At 43.9% G+C, this 23,461-nt stretch overlaps 1 protein-coding gene across 1 annotated transcript in view; it reads right to left on the bottom strand.

The window, feature by feature from the left end:
* LOC144767347 (avidin-like) overlaps positions 1-13,041 on the bottom strand; it is a 47,041-nt gene extending 34,000 nt beyond the window's left edge. The window contains exons 1-2 of the mRNA XM_078650822.1: positions 12,899-13,041; positions 9,524-9,734 (exon numbers count right to left, since the gene is read on the bottom strand). Of these exons, the coding sequence (XP_078506948.1) occupies positions 9,524-9,734; positions 12,899-12,964 (277 nt within the window). The 5' untranslated portion in view covers positions 12,965-13,041. The remainder of the gene's footprint in view (positions 1-9,523; positions 9,735-12,898) is intronic.
* Between the last annotated feature and the right edge of the window lie 10,420 nt (positions 13,042-23,461).

The raw sequence follows: 23,461 nt of genomic DNA, 5'->3' as shown, positions 1-23,461 counted from the left end.
CTCCATTTTTGGCCTAGAACTCCGCCACAAAAGGTTCCAATTTTTATTCCGGTTTAACGCTGCTAAATTGCGTTCTCCTGGAGGAGTGCAGTCTAACTGCAAGATCAGCTAGGGTCGCTGAAGCCAAGTTAATTAGGTAAGTGCTGGGGGTCAAATATTCGCGTTCTGATAATTGGTGTTCAACTCAGACATCCACTTCTCACAATCTTTTTAATAAAACTGTTCATCCATACACATTCCCAGAACTTACAAGTGAGTGGGAGGCAGATGTACGATAGATTGACAATGTGCAGTGGCAGGTTGCATTAATGGCACACACAGCAAGTTCGGTTGTTTGATTAGTACAATTTAAATATCAACATGAAATCTACGACACCAGAGAAAGACTGAAGCACCTAGGTAGAGAACACCCATAAGTCTCAGATGTCAGGAGGCACTATGTGGAGTTGCCACATACTGTATTAAACAGAAGGTTATTGGGAAGGTGTGGCCAGAGACCGTGCAACGAACCATTAACTTTACCCTGAAAGTGTCATGGTTGAATATCCTGGAGAACATTACACTAGATGGGGGTAACGCAGCATCCGATTTTAGCCTTAATTGGTAAAAAGGGACATCGCATTAGCATTAAGGGTGGCAGGGCTCCCAGCCATTGGGGCCAAATGGACGGTGAGGCTGGATCACTGCAGGGTTCTAATGAAAACCTTGATCATACGAGATTCATACATGATTCTGGAGTGATAATATTCCAGATGGAGGATTAAAAACTTTAATGTGTTAGACTCTGCCAGGGTTTATCCACCCTACAGAAGCGCCTTGTTTATTGCATTCAACAGTACTAGAATGTTTCTATATTAAAACTAACTAATTATTTTGGATCAGTCACTGCGAAGATAGGTTCACAGTAACAGTTCCTTTCCACAATTCTCCTCCATTCTGTAAGGGCAGTCCATGAACATTCCTGCGTATTCCTCTAGTGGTCATGGAGGAATCCTCCCACTCCAGGAGTGCAGCACAGCTCCTCCCAGCTCCAGGTTGCCCCATGTCTTCTGGCAGGTCAGAGGGGCTGGATGAGTTCGGCACCTTGTGCAGGCAGCCACACTTCACAGCTTCCAAACGTCAGTTTACTTGGCGTGCTAAAAGCCACACGACATCTAACCGCTTCATTCTGGTCTGAAGTCTGTGTCCAGGTCTTGCCCTGCATACACAAGGGAGCGGACTTTGCTGGGTGTAGTAAGTCAGTGCAAATCCAAAGCGTCGCTTTCAAACCCCATCACATAGCAAACCTAGCAGAGCTGCAGGGGAGAGGTTGACCAGATACTCTAACTCATGCCATTCCCTACGTTAGGAATTTCTCAGTTACATCTGAAACTGCTTGATGGGAGGGGGGGAACATTTTAATTGAAAATTTTACAAATATTTCAAATATTATATAAAAATGGAATGCCCTTCAAGAAGGGCATGGTCATTTACTCCTTCAAATGGAAGAAACTGATCAACCAAACTGGTTTGGTGACCCAGGGGTTTAAGCCCTCCGCAAAATGAGGCCAGAGCTATACTGGTTCCCATTCTGCCATTTTATTGCCAGTACTTTGATCCTTCACTGGACAGCTGAGGAAAATGTCTCTTGTAGCTGTTCCCTGTAACTTGAACAGGAGGTCACCTTTTGATCCTTGGAGTGCACTTGCTTGTCCTGGGTATGAAAAGGAGCAGGTCCAGTCATGAAGGGAGCAAGTCCAGTCCTTCAGGCCTTCACTCAGGTCACAAACAGCAGGTTCAGTCTGCTTCTGAAAGTCCATATTAGTGTCCTGAAGTGGGTGCCCAGAGGTGTCACATTTATACCTGTTACTAGCTAGTGGGTGGTAGTGACCCCTGGACATGCACCAACCTATACATTAAAGTTTCCATGACCAACTCTACCCACTATAGACATTTTTAAGAGGAGTCTTCGGGCACAGTACACTGTGGTTCAGAGTGCTGAATGAGTGGGTCCGTGTACTATGGTAATCATGGTGTCCTCCCACGTGCAACACTAAAATCCAGTTTGAGGTAGCCATTTTACCCACAAACTCGGGGACAGTTCTGGTAGGACAAAAGCAGATTCTACAGGGGAATTGACAATTTTAAGCAGTTTGATTGGGTAAGAGACTCGCTATTTTATTTGCTCACCAAAAAAAAAATTTTAAAAAATCAAATAGTCGAGAGAGAAAAAAAAAGTAAAATGTTCTGCACAGTAAATAAGTATGGCTGCCCATATAAATGAATAGGAGTCTGGCCTTTCCCAGGTTAGAAAGAAAAACGTGTGGAGATTGCTCATCTCGTTTGCGCGTTGAAGATGAATACTGAATGTGTAGAAGAGGATTGGAGGATGGTTTAACCCAAAGTCTGGAAGGCGAAAAACGCACTGCTGGGAGTATCAGCTAGGGTGACAAGACTGAGTGTATACTGGATGATCAGGTATTATGTGAAGCGTTCAGTTTTATTAAACAGATGACCCAAAAGAAACAAGCACTGGCATAGCCAATATGTCTTGCTTTTGGGATCCTATAAGTATTTAGTTATGCCACACAATGTCCTTGGTGCAACAACATTAACTGTTGCATGGTTAAACACTTATAAAAGGTCCCAAAGGCGAGACCTATTGGCTATGCTAATGCTGGTTGCCTATTGGGGCCTCCGGCCATGTGCAGCTTGGTTCCAGTGGCACAGTGAACACAGGCCCACATCAGTGCATAGCGGTGCACTTAGGGACTCACAATAAAGATTACAAGGAGCGATAGATAGAACGCTTAATTAATCTCAGCCAGTGGCAATTACCACACATTTGTGGTAAAGAAAACGGCCAGTTAATGAGGACTGAATATATTGCACCCCGGGGAGTGAGTGACTAACATCTTTCAGCATACTCCCTTGGACACAGTAAAGTAGAGTAGATTGCCATCATCAAAGCAGTGACTCCCAGAATTTAAGAGTATGTGCTGCAGGTGACAAAGTCCTTGCGACAGAACAAAGTATAACCCACTGAGCTATCCTACTCAAGACGGATATGTGAGCTAAGCACACACCACTGCAACAGAAGCGTGAACAACTAACCTCTCATACAAGAGCTGCCCCCAATGATGAGCATAGAACATATAGAACTCTCCAGCAGGAACATTAACCCTTTGAGCTATCTTCCAAGTATTCAAATTTGCTAAGACCTGATCTCAGGAAGTCTCTGCACTCAACGAGGTATTGGGAAGCGCACAATCGTAGAAGATGTGTACTGGCCGTACAGAAACCGAGGCACAATATTCTATCCACCGACTGCTGGAAAGCAAAAACCCAGCAAAGAAAAACAAAACGCATCCCAGTGGCAGGAAATTGTGTTTTATGCAATGTGTGATTGTGGCCTACTGTTATTACAGCTCCGCTTCATCTCATATCAAACTCCTTTTGTCAAACAGCAATTGCATAAAGTAACAGAAGCAAAGGTCAAAGTGAATGGGGTAAGGGGTGGGGGCACTGCTGGGAGGGAGATACTCACAACCGCAATGCGTGGGCCAGGGCTCCGGGTTGTGCTGTGCAGGTCCTGGGGCCCGAGGGAGCAGAGGGGCCCCCAGCAGGATCCATGGCCCCCGGGCTCAGACAGCAGCCTGTCTGGGAGACAGGAGACAGACACAGGGACCCACACAGACAACGGCCCGAGAGACACTGCGCCACTGGCGTTCCTTACGCACACAGCGCCGCAAAGTCACAAACATCCGCAGGAAGAATCTACGTTAGCGGCACATCTTCTGCACGTACCGTAGCACTAAAACTGGGAAACATGCGCCACCTCCGTATCAAATGGACAGTCTCAGTGATGAAAATGTGGTATATGTGTTCCATACGCAAGGATCGCAGCTTGGTAACCCACAGGACTGTGGTGTGAAACCTGCGCTAGTTGCATTACTTAGGAACAGGCCATAGCACAGCACCAAGTTCTTTAAGAACTAGAGTGCCAAGTTCTCTGTAGACATGGGAACTAGGGCGCCATACTGCAGGTGTTGAGCCTTGCAATGAATACTGTTTATTTCGCAAACGTTTGTCTTACTATGTTTTTAAATGCTTACCTTGTAATCATCGGAGAGTGATATTAGAAGAAGTTGCAAGCAAGCCATAGCGTGCTTACTAGCAGTTTTCAGGCCACTGGGCAATCACAGTGGTTGCAAAAGGCCAGCAGCGTGTAGTCTGGAACACTGAAGCAGGATGTAAGGGCAAATCAGGAGTTTCCCTGCTGAAGTGGGATGGTTGGCATTCACGTCAGACTACTACAAAACCAGGACTAAAATAACAAACCCAGCTTTAAAAGTGGTGCGCATGTGAGCTAAACTGAAAGCAGCGTGTTTAACATGTTTACCATTAACGCGAGACACGGCAGAGGAGGGGCGGAGGAGCGCGCGAGTGGTGCGCGTGATGGGAAAAGTGAAAGCAGGCAGGCGAGTGATGTGCGATGTGAGCGCACCATGACGAGAGAGGAAAGCCATATGGCGCCTCGGCTAGTCATTGCGCGCGTAACAGCACACTTTAGGCCAGCCAGCTTTTGGTAGGACTTTTAAAAGCCAGCTTACTAAATGTCTCGCAGAACAGCGCATGCGCTGGCTCAGGCGAGAGACACAAATATCCTAGTTTACAACCTTTCTAAAAGTCAGAGTAATTGTCCTTAAGAAATGAAATGTGTGGTAAGGCTTGTTCTTCCTGGTTGTCTTGACACAAGCTAATTGCACTTATGCCGGAGATATTTCAAGGGCATGGCCTAAAGAGACTACACCAATTATTTTGTGGCCTAGAATTAAGTCAGAAGCTGATATTTTTGTTCAAGGATTTGATACGAGAGCTGATAACGTCTTAACAGCTCATGAAGATCCATTGGTGTCTATGGAATTCCCATAAAGCCTTGCCATAATTCGGGGGGAAAAAATGCGTTTTAAGTTTCAATTATTTTGAATTAAATTGAATGACATTCCCATTTTTTAAAGTGCAAATACCCGACCAATTAAGCCTCCTTGTGACTATCCCTTAGAAAAACAGTGCTATAGGATTGTACTCTCCACCCAATGAGTTACAGTTGGAACTGCCATGGCAGTGGTAAGCTGGTCTGTGCAAAGGGTTCTGAGTAGGCCAAAGGGGTGCGCCTTCTGTGTGAGATTGCATTGAGGAAGCTCTATTCCATCTCCTAAATGGTTTGAGGGTCCTCGCTACTGCAAGCTTGTAGATCCTCCCTGTGTCTAATGTAGCATGTTGAAGAGCTGTTTGACTAAAGCCAAACCATATAGGTAGGTGGTCACATCTGTTTCGCCAGGCCTTGTGTAGGTTCTCACTCACTTAACGCTGGGATTCCCCGGATAACTGAGGTAATCTGCTTAGGTCGCCAGCAGTTCTACATAGGTGCACCAAGGTGTTGTTGGGCCTCATGTTTGCCCTGAAAATAGGGCCGTTGCAGCGGTCATCACAAGTACATCTGCAAAGACCACATCTAAATGAGAAGTCCCCTTGTGAGGTTTCTTCCCGCATGACTTTAGGCTGCTGCTCGACGACCTACTCCCAGGGACAAGGGGCACCAGGAGATTCAGGCCAGAGGAAGCCTCAATGCTGCCATCTTCAGCAGCTATATCAGCATCTAGCCACGCCCTCGTAAATTTGATTTTAGGCTCCTTCACCAATTTTAAGACCGAAATGAGGAATGTATTTTCGATGTCGGATTACTACACAAAATGGTTTGAAAAAACATGTATTAAGGCAGCAAGTACCTCAATATAGCATTATAGCCCGCTCTAGTGAGCTATTCCGGCTGTTGAATGCCCACTTCAGCATTAAAGTCCCAACCTAAAGGAGAGGATTGTAACCAGGGAGTGGGTCTCTAGCGGCTGGTACAAAAAGATTACACCCCATGAGGGCAGAATGTCTCAATTTTTTTTAAACATAAAGGCCTCCTGAAGACTAAGGGGGTTGAAACACTGCCACTAACAGTGCCTAGGCTGTTAACCATTTGAACATTTAAAACACGAGCTGTGAAAGGAGGCTGAAGTCAGCCCCTGGTTCTCCCTGGGCTCATATAAACTGCTTTTCCTGGTTCAGCTGAGCCAGGGAGTCCAATGAGCAGAGCCAGTTTTAGGGTGGCGGCACCGGTGCAGCCATGCCTGGCACCAAGCTCGGGGTGGGGGGGGAGTGTTTAAAAAAAGCTTTTAGGTCGAAAAGCACGTGATGTAGTTTGTGTCCAGCAGTTCAGGGAACAATATAAATAGAAACTCATGATTAATGTTCCTGCTGGAGAGAGATTAAGTTGTCTAGTGGCAGTTTTGACTCTTCGTTACCTAATGCAGTGGGTTAACATGCCTGAAGCAAAGATCATGTACCATGCAGATCACAACTGCATTTCATGTAGAAAGCTCAGTGGGTTCGTTTTTTTACTGAGATACTTTGTTACTTGCAGTTCCCAATATAGCACAGTGAACTATTAACGGTCATAGAGCTGCATGCAAACTGCATGGTAGGTTACCAGTAGCGGCACCTCCGCTAAGGTAGGGGAGCCTCGCCCCACTGCTCCACAGCAGTAAAGAAAATGATTACTCGCGTTATTTTATGTTTGCTTCTGCAGCAGCAGCTTTCTGGTCAGGATGGGGCTGCTCTGAGGAAAGAGGAGCAGGGCAAAAGTGGTGCGCACTTGGGAGTGGGCACAATGACTGGCGGGCCCTCTCGGGCTGCCCAAAACAGCCATGCACACTTTCCCTGTTCTCCAATCAGACTGCATTACAGCCTGCATGGAGAACGTGCTCATACCCTGGATGAGCACCGATCCACGGCGCTCAGACCAATCACAACTCTACATTGCAGCCGATCACAATGCTATCAGGAGCCTGGTGCTTCATGTTGCTTCCAGCAGTGGGACCGGAGCATGAAGTAGAGGACGGAGGAGAGGCGGTGGCTGGCTGTCACGTGCAAGTGTTTGTTGGGGTTTTTGTGCTCCCCCCCCTTCCACTCTTTACCGCCTCCCCACCACCCGCTACGGTATGTTAAGCATTATATTTCCCCCCCCCCCCCCAGTCTTACATTATTCTAATTTTGCTAAAAAGGGTTTGTTTGGGTAGAAATGCATTCCCATTTAGTAATGCCAGCCCTAACCTGGTGGTACATTTTAAATCCTGAGTTTGTGCTTCTCTAGACAAAACACTTAAAATATACTGCCTACTAGCATGGATGACATGCTATTCCTACATATCTTAATCCTCACACACATTCATGGTCTCTGTATAATGTGTGTGATGTAAAGTGCTCCAAAACACTACACTGATATGAGTAGCACTATAAAACAAAGCAAATGCATGTGAAAATGGTTACAGAGAGATATGGGGCACTTCTGGAGGGTGGTAGGGAGGGATTAATTATGTGGAGAAGGAACTCATGGGGCAGGGGGCAAAAAGGCTGTCGCACATGGCACCACCAGAGCGAATGCCAACCTTGCCAGTGACAACGAGCTGCAAAAGCAGGGGGGGGGGGAATCAAATCTTGTGTGCCCTGATGCACAGGATCTGCCTTTTGTTTTCTCCTCCCAAAACCATATATTTTGGAGAGGCAGTGGAATGAGAAGTAGAGGCAGTGTATAGTTGAGTGGCGGGCCTATAGTACGTTTAGGCCACTGCTGCCACATTGTCTCATGAGTAATCTCAACATTCTAATGTTCTAGCTGTAATTGAACTCTTGCAAAATATTTGTCTGAAGAGTATCCTTCCATTACCCACATTAGCAGAGTTCCGCTTACTTCGTCCACCATAAAAATATTTAAGGGACTGTGGTTGTCAACACAAACTGCTTCATACCATCCAAAGGTTAAGGGTATCGTTGAAAGTTATTCGAATTTTGAGTGGGCCATTACAACTAAGGTAGAGAGGTTACCAAGGCACTGAGATCTCCAGACTTGGGCTCACAGGAACACTCCGCAAACTCCAGTCAAAGAAACACCTTCCATGGTTATAGGTAGACAGTCTGAGCCTTCATCGTGTTCATTTTGGATAAAAAAGTCAGCAAGCACCATTTTGATAAAGTAAGGATATCCAAAATAGAATCAAATTAATTCAGAAAAATATAAAAAGTACCAGGAAAACAAGCCACCCCCAACATGGAAGAATGTGAAACAAAGGTTGCTCAAAGCAAAGACTAGTTTAGGCACCAGGAAGACAGAATTTGTATGTTAGTGTTTGGCTTATTTTATGCTTAAATGGGTACTGTCACTTAGTTTCCACAGTGTCTACACAACTTTTTTTGGGGTGGGGCATTCGATTCAACGTTACACTTTCATTACTCTTTTACAAATATGGGGAAACATTCCGATGAATTGTAGATTGCTGCAGTGTGGAAGGCTTTGGAACATTACGAATCGTGAAGCCAGATATTTTAAGTCGTGTTCGGGATGGTTGTCAGCAATGCCTATTGGCTCCTCCGCTCTTTTCCAAATAAACATGCTTCATTTCTGGTGTGGTCGATCATTTCAGGAACAATGCAAAAAAAAAGTTCTGCTACAGCTAGTCAAGTCGTGCACAAAATCATGCTTCATCACAGAATCAAGCAAAGCAGCAAGGTATTTACAAAGGCTCAGGGTGTGGACTGGGATTCAACGCTGGACATGTGGGCTGGAATTCAAGGTGCCAATGGAAGAGCGACGGGGATTGCGACAGATTAAGCAAAGTATGGCCTAGAAAAGACAGAGTGAACCAAAGCGACACGAAGAGGGTCCGTTTTATTCCTCCATCATGTTATTTGCATAGTGGACACTTACCAAGGGAATAAAACCGCTGTGAACGTAGGGAGCTCAATATATAAACCTCCACCTTGAGCCAGCTCTGTGGAAGTGCCCACGGTTGTGGTAGTAGGTATTGCTAAAGGTGCTGAATTAAAGAGGCATGGCAGGCCCCTTGTGGATTTACTTTAGTTCTTCAAGCTTTAGCAACTGCAGACTATCCAACTATAAGTTTATAGAGTATACTTCAATGCAGAAGTCACAGAGCAATAAAGCCTCCAGGAGCATAGCCTGTAGTTTAGCGCCATCCAGTTATCACTGGGCATAGAGGCCAGTGCCCACCATAACAAGTCCAGATCTTCTACCTCCATTAGCCAAACCCCCGCTAGGTGTCTTATTACCTAGCGCATCTTGTATCAGAGTACGAATGAGCACCTGACAAAATCAAGCTCGACACAGCTCATCGATATTATTCCTTTTCAACAGAAAAAGGACCGCTTTACGACAGTTCCACCCAACACTGAATCAGGGCCTGCCAAGTTGACATGTGGCTCATTCAAAGGAAGTAAATAGACCAGTATTAAATGATTTACTGTGGTCTGAGTAGACCAGGCCAATCACTCCACTTTGTGGAGTTGGGACGGACAACCCAGACTACTCCTGTATGCGTGCCTTTACTTCCCCTTATGATTGAAGTAGACCTGTATCTCAACACCCAATGTTGAAAGCATCAGAACCCCACTCGTTCCATAGTTTGAGCATACGTACCCCCGCTCCAGCAGGCCGAGAAGGCTACGGTTGGGTCTTCTCCAGGGTTACGTATTCCAGTCACTTTGCCCATCTTGGTTTTGCCTGCAGCCCCCTTGTGAGTCTCCACAGCCGTGTAGAAGCACCCTTTAAGAGATTGTCCATCCTCTGAGAGCTGGAGCAGTGAGCCCAGGCTGTTCTTCCATGAGCCAGTCATGTTACATCTTTTACCCTAGAGAAGAAAAGCACAATGTTCAATAAAAGCTGCAGCACATACTTCATCTCCGATGCGGGTCAGGGCCCATCCGCTGTACCAGAGCTCCTGAACCCCAACTAGGATCCAAATTGCTCTTACTGTCCTGAATGCACCCAGCTCTGCACATACACCTCATTCTTTACCTACTACAATGCAACCAAACCCAGTTCAGGGATTAGTGTTGCTCGGCTAATATAGCTCGACCCGGACGTAGTGACCTAATGATTATAGAATGGGGACTCTGGACCCAATAAATGCCACCTGCTCCCTCAGATAAAGTGGGCCAGGAGCAGGGCTTAGAATGCCAGAAGTGGACTAAAGAGATTTACTTCTTAGGAGCTTCACATTGGTCTTGGGTGGGGAAAAAAAAAAGACCCCACTGCTCGTGGAAGACCCATCTACTAGCTTAGCTTCTAGCTAAGCTACTGCAGTGCTTCTAGTTACACTCAATCCTTATCAAGTTACTGTTGAAGGCCCACTCCAGGGCTTGTATTTGACCACTTGCGAAGCCAGGCTTACCATTAAGTTTCCTATACAACTGCCAATAAACGCGATGCTCAGTTCTTCTTTTTAAGTTATTGCATTCTGGTAGTTGTAGCCTTGACGCCCATCACTGTAGCCAAGTGGCTCCAAAGAGGAATGTCAAATGTAGGTTCAGTAAGGCCAGACCCATGCCAGACATTTAGGACATATGCGGGTACATCACCCATCCCACCAGTATTCACATGTTCTCAAACCAGGGGCACATTCCATTTTCATGCCACTTTACTCTGCGCCCTATAGTACTCAATGGCAACATTATTATAAATGGGAGAAAACGAGAAAAGACTGAACATAAATGTTAGCTGTCAAAGCACAGTGTGGCCTCTACCTCCGCGGATGTGGGCCCAGGAGCACAAATTGGTCATAGTAATTTTTGAGGGCAAGTAAGAATGTCACTTAAATGCGTTTATGCAGAAATGCTTTCCTATGGAGAAGAGGGCATATACTGCATACAGGTATTTTCAGGGGTCTTTCTTCTGTCTTAAAGTGTTAGGAGACCGAGGTCCAAAGTACCACCAGCAGTTAGAGTTTTCCTGCCCTGGGGTGTCCAGGTGCAGAAGAGCAGGGCAGGTTGGTAGCCTTGCATGCTACACCGTAGGCCAGGGAGGAGCGCACCTAGAAAAAAGGCTGCAGAGGGGAACTTTGGGAAAAATCCAGGAGCTCCCAACAGGGGGCTCAGTTTGTGGGGGTCCTGAGAGCAGGAGAAGTCTTGTCGTGGACCTGGGTTGGGAAGCTTGGGCGCAGAGGGTTTTGATGGGCTGGTGCCCGTGCATCAAAGGCAACACAGTTCTCGGTTAGACCTGTAAAGGGAGACAAATCCGGACAACTGGACCACTCTGATGCGGATGTCTCTTGTCTGCTGCTCGGTCTCTGCAGCGTTAGAGTGCGGATTGACTCAAACAAAGTTTGGTTTCTGCAAGGGGTCTGGTACCCCGGGTATTGGTGCAGGGTGGCTCCAGTTGGTCCTGGCATATTCTCACTTGGTGGGGAGATTGATCTCATCTTGGAACACCGTAACCTCTTCCTGGGTGGCTGCTGTGTCAGTGGGCCTGGCCTTGTTGGCAAACACACCCTTGTCCCCCCTACAGAAAATCTATACCTTTTGTTTTATGCAGATCTGACTAAAGAAGACTAAGCTGTACTGTCATTAGAACAGGAGTTAACCGACTGAGTGCTTGCTGCACATTTTACCTCGCTCATAAGGAGGAAAGGCTGCAGGACTTCATCTGTGAATCAAACCGTGCCCGACAGGATGCACATAAGTGCCCACAGAAGGAGCAGTAGTGGTACCTATAGCTACACAAACGTGTCCACCTTGTGTTCAGGTAAGAAAATAGGATTGGTCAAGCATCCACCCCATGATTTTGGATGACCAAATGAGATTATTGATCATCGCACGACATTTGATGGGAATCCATAAAAAAATTGAGTCTCACCAACAATCACTTGTGGTTCTCTTATTTGTTCACTGTTATATCTTCATCTATAGGCTTTGTAGGAATTTTATATCCCCGATTGATTTGTTAACAGTCAGGCCTTCTCTATAGACCATAGTTTTTACTATTATATTAGACCCCCGGTTTTCTGAAGTGTTGTGATGCAAGCAGCCAATGAAACACTCGCTGCTGAAACATGCACGTGTCTGCAGGTCACCCGTTTAAAGGCTGGCAAGGTACATCCCACCCTCTGTCCCAAGTGAACCATTAAATTGCATCATAGTGAAATGTGTTACTAAGAGTGCTTAGAAACAGCGGACACATTATGAGGATGCACTATACAAAACAAACTACAAAGGGCCCTTTCAGCCACTCAGGCCAATGGGATGTAACGCCCTTTTGTCTATTCACGTTTCCAAGGCTGGCGTTCTGGGAGAGGTGCTGCTGGGTTTTTCCATTGATAGAAATCAGGTTGACCGCTAAAGACAATGATTTTAGCAGACATTGGTATGACTCCAACAAGCAAGGACACAACAACGTTTTGTATTTTCTTTTTTTCTCTTTCTCATCAGACTTTACCGCCATATGAAGAGGAGTAGATCGCTTGAGTTAACTTTGGTTAGGCTCTATAGATTAAGAAGTAGCGTACATGTTTTCCATCTTAAAGGTGCTGTACTAAAGAAAAAATCTCGATGCTATATTAAAAAAAAAACTCGAGTTTTACATATTATCCCATTTCTAGAGCTCTCGAGGTTCACGCGTGCCTAGCCCATCCATACCAGGTTTCAGTTTGGCATTCTGAGACTTAGTTTCAAGGTTTATTTTGTAATAAACAAGACTACAAGTCCCAGAATGCACAATAAAAGGCCGGACTGGATTGGCGTCCCATGCACAGACTAGTGAAACTTGAGCTTTGTATTTCTTTAACCATTTTCGAATAAGCACGGTCAATATCCTCGAAACGCCTAAAACGAGTGCTCTCTTGAACCGCCCTGTGAAATATTCGCCACCACTACACCCCAACCCACCCCACACGCCAAGCCACCACCTACAATGCCAATAAAGCAGCCTCTATGCAAAACATTTTTCAAAGTTCTGTAACCAGAGAGAACCACCCCTGCTCCGACTGCTACAAACAAACACAGCACTACCATCATTCACCTCAGGTGTGCACAAGATCAGCTGGAAAAACAGCAGAAAACTGACGGTGATCAACAGCGCCATCATTAAGCCAGTAACCGAACGAACAGAGCCGGGAGGCAGACTTTTATAGAGGCAACGTCACTGAATGGGTAATTAGGCTTGAGCATTCTGATTGGTGACTCTGATTTGAAGCATATGATCGACTAGTCATTATAGTCGAGTCCAATCTGATTGGTGAATGCGGCTTTGGTCATCTAAGCTACACGGCCCTCGGAATCTGACTGGTGATTCGGCCTCAGACCTCTGATCAGCAAAGCAAGCTCCGGGCACGCAGGGGCGGGGGAGTGAGTGACGCATTACTCATTCGACTGGATAAGCAGCCTTGAAACGTCTCACCTGTGAGTGAAATCATAAGAATCGTATTGATTTATTGCAGAATGATGACCATGGGCCAGATGTACAAAGCATTTTTCTGGTCGCAAACGGCCCGATTCACAGATTTGGGTAGCTTGAAACAGGATTTTTTTTAATGTACAAAACGCGACTGGTATCTTCTTACCAAATAACATTTTGGGTTTGTGATGCGAGTTTAGGGCGTCCCTTCCAAATATCTAATCGGTATGGCATGTATTACTGTTTTAAGACCGAATTCTGGTCGTAAAACAAGTTATACTTTACCACTAGTTTAACACGGATGGAAACCCATTGCCAAAGGAGAAGGACGCCTTCTCCTTTGAGAATGTAAATAATGTATTTTAAGAGCAGGCCGTAGTTTCGTGGACCACTTCCTAATCTTAAAAAGGAAACCTTGAAGATTTCATTTTTTTTCTTTTTAAATGCTTTCCAGTTCCCTTTAGGGAAAACAGGCTGCATTAAAAAAAATGCTTTATTAACAAGCATTGGAAAATGCATTCGGTTTCTCATATGTGTTTAGTAATAAGCTGTTTTTTGTTGTAAGTTGCAGCTTGCTGCGTAGTTGTGCAATATAAGTTACAGAAAGTCTGTTAAAGTGTTATGACTTGTTTATGTACAAAAAGAAAGCCAATAGAATGTGCTGACTAGTGGTATAGTGTGGGTGAGTATTAGCAAAACTTTGATAAATGAAAGACCGAAATATTAGAATTCATTCATGTAATAGCAATATTGTGTTTAAAGGAGTTCTGACAACTTTTATGCCCACAGGCACTGTACTTGCTGCAACATTCAAATCATGCCCCTATAGCAGAGTTCTACAATCTGTGGGGCACGCCCCCCTGGGGGGGGGGGGGCGCAACACCCTCTCCACTGTCCCTCCGGAGTAGCAGGCAATCAGCCCGGGGGTTCGGTGGTAACATAGGCCGGGGGGAGTTGGGGTGAGGGGGAATTCGGTGAGGCACAACATGCCCATGCTTTTGTATATTTTGAAAAGCTAATCTTCCCAAAACTGTGTTAATTCCTAGAGGTGAAATGCTTCAGCTGCAGTAGAATTCAGTCTCCTCTGTTATTAAACCGAAAGCAACAAACATTTCAGCTCTAGGAATTAACACTGTCCTGGGACGGTTATCTCTTAGCTCTTCCCAGAACGGAGTGAACGTTTCTCTTAAAATTACACAGACCTCTCCTGTGGTATCAATGCCCCTGTTTATAGCCTCATTCCAGTGCTGCAGTAACTTCAGAATCTGCAGAAAACAGTGTTTGTGCCCAATTCAGAATGTCGAATTCTGCCCTAAGAGAGCTTGGACCTTAGATTTTAACTACTTAAATTCCAGCAGGGCACTTTACATAAACCACACCCTGGAGTTCCACTGATTATACTGCAATGCATGTCCTCTGCTTCCACCTTCGACACACCATGCACAGGCCCGGACTGGCCGTTGCGGGCACTGGGCAATCCCCCGGTGCGCCACAAGGGTGGGGGCCGGTTTTGGGCCACTGGGGGCCGTTTTTGTTACAGGGCAGTTTTTGCAAAAACGGCCCTGTAACAAAATCGGCCGAAAACCGTTCCAATGGACTATAAAATGGGCTTACAGAGTGTCTTTCAGCCGATCATATCCATTGCCAACGTCTCTATTAAATAAGGCCGGCCACATCCACATGGATTTCATAAGTATGTTTAACTTTCATGTCTCTTCCTCATATAGGGCTTAAGTAAGCCCATTTTGTAGTCCATTGTGCCATCTATTTAGGATATAGCCGCCTACAATCATGCCAGATATTTTCTTCTCTCTTCCCTCTCCTCTCTTTTTCTCTCTTTTTTCTTCTCTTATTCTCTCTTTATTTTCATTTTCGCTAATCACGTTTTTTATTAAATTGTGAAACTGACACATCTAAGGATTGCTTTTAATTGCTAACTGTATATATTCATATGTATATGCCTATATAACCATATTCATTGTTTAATTTTAAAAGATCAAATTTATATGTAAGCATAAGTGTTGTATATATTTCTTACTGATAGGAACTTTGCACAATATTTTTGAATAAAGTAAAATCATGTAAGCAGCATCTTGTATCCACATACAAATATACTTATGATAATCTATTTAGCAATGTATAGAATAAAGTGAGTTCTCACTGTTGTTTTACTTAATTTTAGACTTTTTAATCTGATGGTATTTCCTGACGAAGACACGTCTGTGTCGAAACGCGCGTCGAAGCTACCATCACCCACATTCTTTTATTGTCTAATATGTAATGATTTGCAGATGTATCATTGAAAGCTATTGAATTTTATTTTAATAAGAATTGTTGTAATCATTAAAATCTAATGTTTTTTTAATATTACTTTTTCGTGAACTCCTTGCCTTACATTGCTTCTGTTTTATATTGCCTGGGAACGTTGTTTTTCACTTTATGCTTTACCCTGTCCCAGGATTGATACCTAATCACAGGGGGTCCTTGTTATTCACAAGTCTGCTGCGGTGTTACTACACTGAAAACACACATCACTATCTATGAATATTATATGCAAACACTTTTAGAATATCTGGATGTGGAGCAAATCTGAGGATGGCAGTGGCAAAGATCCATCCACAGACTGACAGTCTCTGTGGCGAAAACCAGGCATACTCGTCACATTCATGTATTTGAATTTGAATTTGAATTTAAAAACATTTATTTAGCGCAGCTTTTACCAGGCGGTTTCATGGCGCTTTACAGATAATAACCAATATCAGCAGGAAGAAAAGACTATGCAGCGAAAACTCGGGAAAAAAGCAGAGTTTTTAGACTTTTTCGGAACTCAAGATAGGAGGATGAAGTGCGAAGACGCACAGGGAGAGAGTTCCAGAAAACTGGGGCGAGAGTCGCAAATTTAGCGCCACCAGCTTTCTGCTTTTTAAAACGGGGAGTAGCCAGAAGTGCCATGTGGGTAGAACGGAGTGTTGGTGGTGTTATTATCCATCTATGTCATGTGTAAAACAAAGCATCCTAGTAAAAACAATTTGTGCACATTTTATCTTGGAAAACTATGTTTTGAGCTGAGTAAAAGCCTCTGCCATTTAACCACACCTACTCGCAAACCTGCAGTTTACTAAACATGCTTATTGTGTTGAACATTATTTGCCAGATATGGCCTGGGATATGCGGGGGGCGGTTGATTATTTAGTGTACCAGATTCCAGAGATTTGTCAGGTGGTGGGCAGGGGTGGGGGGGGGGGGGGCTGGGAGCGATATCTTAAAAATATTCAGCTGGGGGGGGGGCTCAACCTACAAAAGTTTGAAGACCTCTGCCCTAGAGACCGCAAGATATGCATTTGTGACTGCCTGTTAAGTAGTAAAATATTGCAATATTTGGTGTTTATCAGAGTTATGACAACTTTTGGCTACAGTGCAACTGCATCTGCTGACCCTATAAGGTACCTGTAAGGTAACTGCACTTGTGACTGGCTGTTTAGTAGTAAACTATTGCAATATTAGGTGTTTCAGGGGGGTCCTAGAGCTTTGGGCTCAGGTGTCACTGCACCTGCTGCACCATTGAAATCATGACCCTAGTGCCTGCAAGGTAACTCATTTGTGACTGCTTATTTAGTAGTTTAAATATAGCAATGCTTGATGTTTGGAGGAGTTCTGACAATGTTTGGCCCCAGTGCCACTGCACCTGCATTGAAATAATAGCATAGTGCCTACTAGATCACTGCACTTGTGACTGCCTGTTTAGTAGTAACATTTAGCAATATTCTGCGTTTAGTGGCGTCCCTAGAGCTTTTGGCCTCGGTGCCACTGCACGTGCAGCACCATTCAAATCAAACACTTTTTAACTGCAAGATAAATGCAATTGTGTATGACTGTATAGTAGCAAAATATATGGACGGAGGGCTAGAGGGAGGGGGAGGCTAGGCGGGCGGGTGCAGATTTTAGTTTGTTTTACTGTAAAGATTTTAAATCGAACAGTCAATAGATTTACTTACTAGTAAAATATAGCAATATTAGGTGTTTAGAGGAGTTCTGACAACTTCTGGGTGTGGTGCCACGGTATCTGTTGCACTATTCAAATCATGACCCTGTTGTTTGCTAGGTAACTGCACTTGTGTGTGCCTGTTTGTGTAGTAAAATATAACAACATTAGGTGTTTAGTGGGATGCCTAGAGTTTTTAGTCCTGCTGCTACTGCATCTGCTGCACCATTCAAATCATGACACTATTGCCTGCTAAATAAATACATTTGTGACTAATGTCTTGTTTAGTTGTCAAATTTAGCAATAATCTGGGTTTAGTGGGTCCCCTAGAGCTTTTGGCCCCAATACTACTGCTCCTGCTACACCATTCAAATCAAGTCCTTTTTAACTGCAATTGTGACTGCCTGTTTAGTTGTAAAATATAGCAATATTAGGTGTTTAGAGGAGTTCTGGCAACTTGTGGGTCCGGTGCCACTGCACCTGCTGTACCAGTCAAATAATGACCCTGTTGCCTGCAAATAACTGGACTTGTGAATTCCTGTTTAGTAGTAAAATATAGCAATATTTGGTGTTTACTGGAGCTCTTGACAACTGTTGGCCTTTGTGCCACTGCACCTGCTGCACCTTTTAAATAAAACCCCTTTTAACTGCAAGGTAATTGCAATTGTGACTGCCTGTTTAGTAGTAAAATATAGCAATAATAGGTGTTCAGAGGAGTTCTGAGAACTTTTTGGCCTAGTGCAACTGCACCTGCTGCACCATTCAAATCATGACCCTAGTGCCTGAAAGATAATTGCACTTCTGACTGCCAGTTTAGTTGTAAAATATAGAAATAATCAGTGTTTAGTGGGGTGCCCGGAGCTTTTGGTCCCGGTGCTACTGCTGCACTATTGAAATCATGACCCTAGCACTTGCTAGATAACTGCACTTGGGACTGCCTGTTTAGTTGTAAAATATAGCAACATTAGGTGCTTAGAGGAGTTCTGATAACTTTTGGGCCTGATGCCACTTCCCCATTCAAATAATGACCCTGTTGTCTCCAAGACAACTGCACTCGTGACTCCCTGTATAGTAGTAAAATATAGCAATATTAGGTGTTTATAGGAGTTCTGACAACTTTTGGTCCCAGTGTGGCTGCACCATTCAAATCATGACCATGTTTGCTGCAAAGAAATGGCATTTGTGACTGCCTGTTTAGTAGTAAAATATAGCAATTGTAGTTGTTTAGTGGGGGGCCTACAGCTTATGGTCCAGGTGTCCTTGTACTTGCTTCACAATTGAAATCATGACTCTGTTATCTGCAAGGTAACTGCACTTCTGACTGCCTGCTTAGTTTTCAATATTAGCAATAATCTATGTTTAGTGGGGTCCCTAGAGCTTTTGGCCCAGGTGCAACTGCACCTGGTGCACCATTCAATTCAAGTCCCTTTTAACTGCTAGGTCACTGCAAATGTGACCGCCTGTTTGGTAGTCAAATACAGCAATATTATGTGTTTAGAGGTGTTCTGACAACTTTTGGACCCAGTGCTACTGCACCTGCTGCACTATTTAAATCATGACCCTGTTGTCTGCAAGGTAACTGCACTTGTGGCAACCTGTTGAGTAGTAAAGTATAGAATAACTCTTCATTATTAGCTTTATTTTTAACGTATTTATTTATTAATACGTTAAAAAAAGTGCAATGTTTATTACAACATTTAGGATTTGATCATAATGACCAAATAGATTAAGTTGAAAAAATAAATCCCATAATGCCTGCAAAGTGCAAATAAAGGTATTGGGGCATGAATAAGAAATGCCACAAACGTTCTAAGGCTAAAGCATCTGATTTACGCAACTAAGTAACAAAAAGCCAGCTTTCCAACATACTGTTAGAACCTGTCTGCCTTTTCCTTGGGAATAGATTTTATCTTGACAGTGAATGGGTCTTAAACGGTGTGAACAGCTTTAGTAGAAGTGTTGTAAATGTGCTGTGCGCAGCCAGGGGAAGTTAACAAAAAAAAAGTTCCACACAAAAGTAAATGAACACAGTAATTCGGCTAAGGAACTGATAAGAGCCCCCTTTTAAGATATAATAAATATAAGAGATTTCACAAGCACAGCACAAGCGCTGTAAGGTAAAACCAAAAAAGCAATTGCAGACATGGTAGTCTGCTGACCTCAACAGGCCACCATCCCAGTGATTTTATAGCAAGAAGAACAATGGTTCCTGTGGAATGGTATACAAATAGGTATATTTGTATTTGTGCGCAATCGCAATTTAAAGGATTATAGTGATGTCCTAGAAAGAGGAGCCAGACACTCTCTTGGTTAAGTACACAAAGGTTTGTATTATTTCCACACTATATATATCAGAATTATATAACAGTTTCGAAGCAAAAAAGGTAAATCAAGGTTGTGAAAACATGTCCCAAGTGAAGCATGAACCTTACAGGTTAGTGACATGAAGTGACAGTATTTACAAGGTTTCATGTAACTGAGAAAAAGCAACCAAAATATTTCTCAGGATTTCAACATCAACTTTACACAATATTAAGTGCTGTAATAGTGGTTCGCTTTCAAAATAATGCCGACGGCGTTTCAACCCTCTCTAGGATGTGGGGTCTCATCAGGACCTATGGTACTGGGGACATCTGGATAGTGAACTGCACAGTATGCGTGAGAGGGGGTGCCAACCATGAAAAGTACGGAGAAAATACTTACAGGGAGACCCAGCCAGGTTCCCTGTGTGTTATACACTGGTGGTAAAGATGAGGGAGCGAGATGTAGGTCCAGGTCTGGTGTGGAGTCCGGAATCTTGAAAAGCAACCGATCGTTACTGGTGGGGAGAGCAGATCAATTGGTGTAGACAGCTTCTGCTTTTAGGTTCCCAGAGTTAATCTGATAAAATAAGTCCGCAGAACACGAAGAATCCATGTATACGGCTTGGCAGAGATGTCAGAGTGCCGTGGTGGAATTCCTAAAGGGTCGCAAACTGCAACCTACCTTATTAATATTCATGAGGTATGTCGATTTGCGACCCAAAAGGAATCCCTAAATGAAACTCAATGAGTTTCATGCATTAGGAATACTGATTTCATAATTGCGATTTGGAGAGAATCAAAATTAGGAAATCAGTATTTCTAATGTTTATACAGGACCCATTTGAATAATTTGTTTCAGGCCCTCATCCCTTCTGGTTGCTGAGTTGGACCTGTGACTGATGCAAAATGCCAGAGACAGTTTTAAATGAGACCCATATTTTTCTCTATGTCCTACGGTAGGAGCAGAGTATTATGCCAGGTCTTTATTTAAATAGGAATGCTCAGATTAGGTACTGGGGTGGAGTAGTGTTGTATACTGGAATGGGGTGGAGTGTCGTGGAGTGGTGTAGTGTAGTGGTGTAGAGTGGCAAACAGTGGAGTAGAGTGTTGTGGAGTGGAGAGTTGTGGAATGATGTAGAGTGTTGTGGCGTAGAGTGGTATGTCAGAGTGGAGTAGAGTGTAATAGAATGTCGTAGAGTGGAGAGTGATAAGGCTGGGTTCCTCTCTATGAGTTTGCTCTGGAACCCTTGGTCAATGGACCGTTATTACCTGCTGGGAGGTGTAGAGGGGAGAAATAACTAATTACGGCAAATTCACAACCTCACAGGAACATGACTTTGAAGAATCACAGACTCCTAATTCCAATTTAGCGGGTTTATTACAAAGCCAAAAATTACTGGACATACAGACACCTCAAAACGAGGTTGTAGAAATACATTGGAAATATTATAATTCCAAACCTATGGGCAAGATTGAAACGATGGAGCATGAAAAGAATGACAAACTCCAGCATCAGAACGCAGGAAATATCAGTCTTCATTGTGAGTTCTTAAGTAAAAAGCATTAATCTGTCCCTACACTACTACTGTGACATCCCTATTTAGCATTCCCCAGGCAAGATCAGGAAAAGGTGTCAATGCGTGAAGACTTCCTTATGAGTGCACTCCCGTTGCATGGGTCAAGTAACCAATGCTACAGAGCTCGTTCTAGGATGCTTCTTCCCTCTCCATCGTTCTCCTCTCCACTTCTCCTGACTCAACCCCCGGGGCACTGTCCCTAATTCAAAACACAAAACATAGAACACACCCACAGCTGGTTTCTAGATCACTTCATCCCGCTGGGCACGTCTCATATGTGATTTTCCATTTCGTTTCGATACTCCCAGCTCCAGGCTCGATGACCTTGATTCCCAGGCCTCATTCAGAGAGAAAGAACACAGTCTCCCCATTATCAACATTCTTTGCATAAAAGTATCCTCTCCAAGCCTAACTCATAAAACAAAAGGCCTTATTCTAACTAACAAAGACAACTTTCTCCACCTGCAACAAAACGTGAGAACAGAACAAATCCAACACACACATGAAATTCAGCTTTCCCCTCTATGAGAGCAGTCAGGGAGAATACAATTCAGGCCTACAAGAATTGGCCAACATAAGAGTGAGGCACATCGGCCCTACAAAAATACTCATAAGTGAACATTTTACTTAAGCCTTTCTAAACCATCATGTTACATATTTGCATCAACTACATGAATAATTATGAGTAACCAATATAACCCTACGCGTTAAGCTCAATTAATCAACATTTATGTGGAAACTTTAATATGGAGCACGTTTAAATCAATGCATTACATTATAGTGAGCAAACTTCATTAATCAATTGCATACAAATGCTAAGGGTTACATTCTTCAGAACGCTACTGCCACGTTAGTTTCTTTACATGGCACGTAATAATTGTAACATTTCACCTTCACATGTTATTACAAAGCACGCCCTAATGACTAAATGTTAACACAACATGATGCACCCCTACAATGAAAGAGTACCATCGCGCTCCATCAGTCGTCATAGAGAATATTAAGTGCTGTAATAGCGGTTCGCTTTCAAAATAATGCCGACGGCGTTTCAACCCTCTCTAGGATGTGGGGTCTCATCAGGACCTATGGTACTGGGGACATCTGGATAGTGAACTGCACAGTATGCGTGAGAGGGGGTGCCAACCATGAAAAGTACGGAGAAAATACTTACAGGGAGACCCAGCCAGGTTCCCTGTGTGTTATACACTGGTGGTAAAGATGAGGGAGCGAGATGTAGGTCCAGGTCTGGTGTGGAGTCCGGAATCTTGAAAAGCAACCGATCGTTACTGGTGGGGAGAGCAGATCAATTGGTGTAGACAGTTTCAACTTTTAGGTTCCCAGAGTTAATCTGATAAGATGAGTCCGCAGAACACGAAGAATCCATGTTTACGGCTTGGCAGAGATGTCAGAGTGCCATGGTGGAATTCCTAAAGGGTCGCAAACTGCAACCTACCTTATTAATATTCATGAGGTATGTCGATTTGCGACCCACAAGGAATCCCTAAATGAAACTCAATGAGTTTCATGCATTAGGAATACTGATTTCATAATTGCGATTCGGAGAGAATCAAAATTAGGAAATCAGTATTTCTAATGTTTATACAGGACCCATTTGAATAATTTGTTTCAGGCCCTCATCCCTTCTGGTTGCTGAGTTGGACCTGTGACTGATGCAAAATGCCAGAGACAGTTTTAAATGAGACCCATATTTTTCTCTATGTCCTACGGTAGGAGCAGAGTATTATGCCAGGTCTTTATTTAAATAGGAATGCTCACATTAGGTACTGGGGTGGAGTAGTGTTGTATACTGGAATGGGGTAGAGTGTCGTGGAGTGGTGTAGTGTAGTGGTGTAGAGTGGCAAACAGCCACGTTAGTTTCTTTACATGGCACGTAATAATTGTAACATTTCACCTTCACATGTTATTACAAAGCACGCCCTAATGACTAAATGTTAACACAACATGATGCACCCCTACAATGAAAGAGTACCATCGCGCTCCATCAGTCGTCATAGAGCAGGGTGGAGTAGATTGTCGTCGAATGGAGAGTCATAGAGTGTCCTGCAGTGACATAGAGTTGAGTGATGCAGAGTAAAGTGTCATGGAGTGGTGTAGAGTGGAGTGGAGTAAACTAGAGTGTATTGTAGAGTGGAGTGACGTAGAGTGTGGTGTCAGAGGGAGTGAAGTGGTGGAGAATGGAGTAAAATTTCGTGTATTGAGTGGAGTAAAGAGCATAGTGTCAGACAGTGGAGGCTCATAGAGTAGCATAGAGTGGTGTAGAATGGAGTGGCGAAGAGCGGAGTGTTGTAAAGTGGAGTAGAGCTTT

Source organism: Lissotriton helveticus, chromosome 7 (genome assembly GCF_964261635.1).
Source record: "Lissotriton helveticus chromosome 7, aLisHel1.1, whole genome shotgun sequence".
Classification (NCBI taxonomy): domain Eukaryota; kingdom Metazoa; phylum Chordata; class Amphibia; order Caudata; family Salamandridae; genus Lissotriton; species Lissotriton helveticus.
Note: the sequence above shows the minus strand (reverse complement) of the source record. Positions and strands in the feature narration are given on the sequence as shown.